Here is a 3,840-nt window from a genome sequence, read left to right as displayed (position 1 = left end):
GAAGCTTCAAACAGTTGACCTCCTTCTGGCTTCTGGTCCCCGTAAGAGATCAGGCTCTTGATCTTATCTAATCCTTTGTGGTTGTGACGCTGACCTCTGCTGAGCCTGCAGAGTAACCAGCTCAAAATCAGTTTACGTAATAACTGACCCGTGCAAGCATATTACTACAATTTTAGGACCATAGCTTTTATTCTGTCCAGAGTCCAAAATAAATAACTCATAAATAATAAATTTCCTATTTTGCTCAGGTAGCAGTGCCTAGTAGAAAATGCTAATACACTGTTTGCACGGAGGCTAAAATAAACATCGCTGTGACACTTTTAGTCCTTCAGCTTTAAAGGGCGAGCCCGAGGACAAGTTTCTGTGGCCTTTAACAATCAGAATTGTTTACAAAGAAGTGCACAGGATTAAAACTGAGTCATAGCCATGGTTTTAATGCATATTAAACAGGTTACACACAAAGGAAACCAATGAATTATGATAGTGCTCTCAAATGAAGCATTCTAGAAACAGGCAGAACAAGGGTAACAGCAGAAATGTCTTTAAATCTGTGCATTGCATAAGGGAACAAAGGTCTGTTTTTAACTGTAATATGTAGTTTTCACTTTGGAAATTTAAAAAAAAAGGGAAAAGTTCTTGCATCGTGTAACAAACTACGTGATGTACATGCACGTCATCTGAGTTTGGCCAATGAGCCATTTCGTCACATTTTACGTTAAAGTGAACTTCTGTACCAACATACATCACAACCTTAATTGTTGCTTTCCTTTTGTGGTTGTTGAACTGTACAAATTAAAAGAAAGATTCTGTGAGCTAATTATTTCAATATGATCGCTGATTTTACGTTTTGAAAAAGGAGTGGGGTGACGGGGCTGTGGGAATAAAGACTCCCATGCAAATTCCTCTGCAAAATTCAAACTGATGCTTATATTTAAAAGAAAAATAATCCATGGGATCAGTCTTAAAGTAAGGCTATTTTACCACATTTCTAGAGAAAGTATATTTTCAAAATATACAAGAGTTGCCATGTCCGACAGCAGCAGAATTTTTTTGTTCCACTCTTCTACTTTGTCAGAAGGCACAGGCACAAACCACAGCCACCACCACTATGTTGCCAATTGTTGCCAGGACAGCAATCCACAGCCAAATGGTGTCACTGGACACTTTGCCGTCATCCTCGGCTTCCGAGGGCCGCGAATAGCCGGCGTTGAGGTTGGACGTAGACGTCTGCAAGGACGTGTTGCCGTTGTACGGAGAATCCATGAAGGCCCCGCTCACAGCCGGGAATTGCTGCCAGGCAAGTAGAGAAAGAAAAACAAAACTGGGTGATTAATAAAGTCAGGTGCAACAAAACGAATGACAAGCTGAAATATGCGATTAAATAGGGTTTTAATCTGGTACGCAATATTTTAAGGTCTTTAACCTACAATGTAGTGATGAATTGGTGATATAAAAATGAAAAATATTGCAAGTGAGCACCGTTTTCAGTACAACATAAATAATAGAGTGATGAAAGGCACAACTGGAAAATGATATTTTCTGTTCAGGTTAAACAAACAGCTGCTCCTGGTCTCAGGAGAGCTAGCGTACAGTGACGAGAACGCAGCATCTCAAAGGGATTAATTCTCAGACGGATTAACAGTCCGTCACATGCTTCACGTTACTAAAAGCTGCAGAGGCAAACACAAAGAGGATGAAAGAGAAAATCAGAAAGCAAACAAGGCGCAAAATGAATCCCATTTTTAGTCTCAGGTGGAGGTGTTTGTCCTCTGTGGGCTTTCATATTATCCCATCAGACAGGAAAGAGATGCAGCCAGTATTCGTAGAAATACGAGCACACGCTCATGTATGTTTACGCTCTTCTTCCAGCCCTACGCACACATTTACACGCATGAGGTCCAAGCCACCTCAAGTTTTAGCCACTTGCTTAGGTTATGTTGCTGTCACTATTCATCCCGGAGGTGTGACACACACGCACACGAGGTTGAAACTCAGGATGCGTCGGCGTAATCCGCTGTAACGTTTCTCACAAACTCACCAGAACACCCAAACACAACCACACAGGGTGTCTTATACTCTTAAAGCAGAGACTGCACAGTCTGCGATACAAACAGACAGCCCAGTGACCATTAATAATTCTAGTTTTCACCCTGACAGATGAAAAGTTCAGCTGAGTTTGACCCTTGGACTTGTAGGTATTTAGGCATGTTAAGGAGCCGTTCTGTGATTGCTGAGCAACATAATGTTCAAACTTGACTGTCCAAAAAAGGTGAGTCGGATCTGACTGTGTCTGGAAATGTTCATTTATTTGATCAATAGTATATTTTTAAGAACTAAACATTACTTCTTATCTATACTCATTAGTTTGTTATTTATTTCTGATCACTGCGATCACCCCCACTGGAATAGGGGACGGATGATTTGAATGTAGCTCTTCAAATGTCACGTTCATCCGATGAACAAATGTTTCTGACGCTGCGTCATTGTGACTGCAGCTGAGGTCAGACCTTTGTGACTGTGAACACAGCTATGGCTCTGGGATGTTTCAAACATCAGGTTCAGTTTGACCCCAAGAGCTTCTCAGGCAGCGTTTATGTCCCCATCTACCCTCTCTACGACCTAACTCCAGATGTGACTTCAGGGCAAATTTCACTCATACAGACGTTTTTGTTTTTTTGTTTTTAAGAACTCACTTCGTTATCACTGAATATTTACAAGAGAACTCTAGCTGAGTTTAGTGAATATGCTTTCTGTACAAGGGAGCGGATATTTTTACCTTTGTGAAGTTTAAACGCTAATTTTGAGGAATGAGCAAAGAGTCATTTGAAGCATGACATGAGAACATGGTTCAAATGCTTGCTAGTTTTAACTAGTAAGACTTCTTCTGTCTTCACACCAGATAAAGTACACAAGATTTAATGTGTGTTTGGTTTTATTTTAGTTTTTGGCATGAACTATCTTTGTATCTCATCACTCTTTGACCAGCTATTGGGCACAAAGACAAAAAACTGCCAAACAAATCCAGATTCAGGCACAAATATTGAACATAATGATGTATAAAACAGCTAATCCTCGATTTCAATGCATAAAAATCCACTGATCACACGGGGATCAAGCAGAGCTTAGGCTACATGTCCCAGCCAAGCAGATCGCAGAGCTTGTAGTGTACATATTAAATCCAGCGTATGTACAGTATGATGATGTTTTCCAATATACACGATCGTTCATTCCCAGTTGTCTCATCTTATCCAAAAGCAGCTACATGTTTTCATACCGTCCTTGAAAAAAAGGAAGAATTTAAAACATTGCAACCATTAAGATGTGGCAGCATAATTTATGAGAAAACTTTGTGAGTGCCCACAGACGCCATCTAATATCTATATTTAATTAAAACTGCCTCCTGGGATTTTTCACAAGTGAATGCAGGTTTGGAGAAATTTATCATAAAGCAAGCAACATGCAGTCTAATCATACAGAAAATCTAACCATATACATATATAACAGGGGTGCAACGATACTCATATCGATACTGAACCGTTCGATACAGTGCTTTCGGTTCGATACACATATGTATCGAACAATACAAATTGTTTTATTTATTTTATCAACTTTTCTTCTGACGATGCTGTCTGTGTTGAGAGCTCAGTGGATCTGCGCTCGACTCTTTTCCAAAGATGAGTGATTTCTCGATTAGATAGATTTTTTTGTTTTTTATTTTGTTGTTTCAGCAACATTAAATTTAAAAACTGTACTTTTGAGTTAAAATATATATTTATAATTTTAATAAATGACAAATTAAAAAGGCATGAACTTTTTTTTGTATCGAAAAAATATTGAACC

At 39.1% G+C, this 3,840-nt stretch overlaps 1 protein-coding gene across 3 annotated transcripts in view; it reads right to left on the bottom strand.

Annotated features, from left to right (window-relative positions):
* Positions 1-420: 420 nt before the first annotated feature.
* The window catches only part of LOC106456209 (uncharacterized protein C14orf132), a 24,117-nt gene continuing 20,697 nt past the window's right edge, over positions 421-3,840 (bottom strand). For all 3 annotated transcript variants that reach the window (XR_001290371.1, XR_001290372.1, XM_013910792.1), the window contains exon 2: positions 421-1,290. Coding sequence is in view for 1 of the 3 variants with exons in the window: in XM_013910792.1 (XP_013766246.1) it covers positions 1,072-1,290 (219 nt within the window). In the remaining 2 variants the exon portion in view is untranslated. The remainder of the gene's footprint in view (positions 1,291-3,840) is intronic.

The sequence above is a fragment of the Pundamilia nyererei genome, unplaced genomic scaffold, assembly GCF_000239375.1.
Source record: "Pundamilia nyererei isolate P.nyererei 1_Seehausen unplaced genomic scaffold, PunNye1.0 scaffold00003, whole genome shotgun sequence".
Lineage (NCBI taxonomy): Eukaryota > Metazoa > Chordata > Actinopteri > Cichliformes > Cichlidae > Pundamilia > Pundamilia nyererei.
Note: the sequence above shows the minus strand (reverse complement) of the source record. Positions and strands in the feature narration are given on the sequence as shown.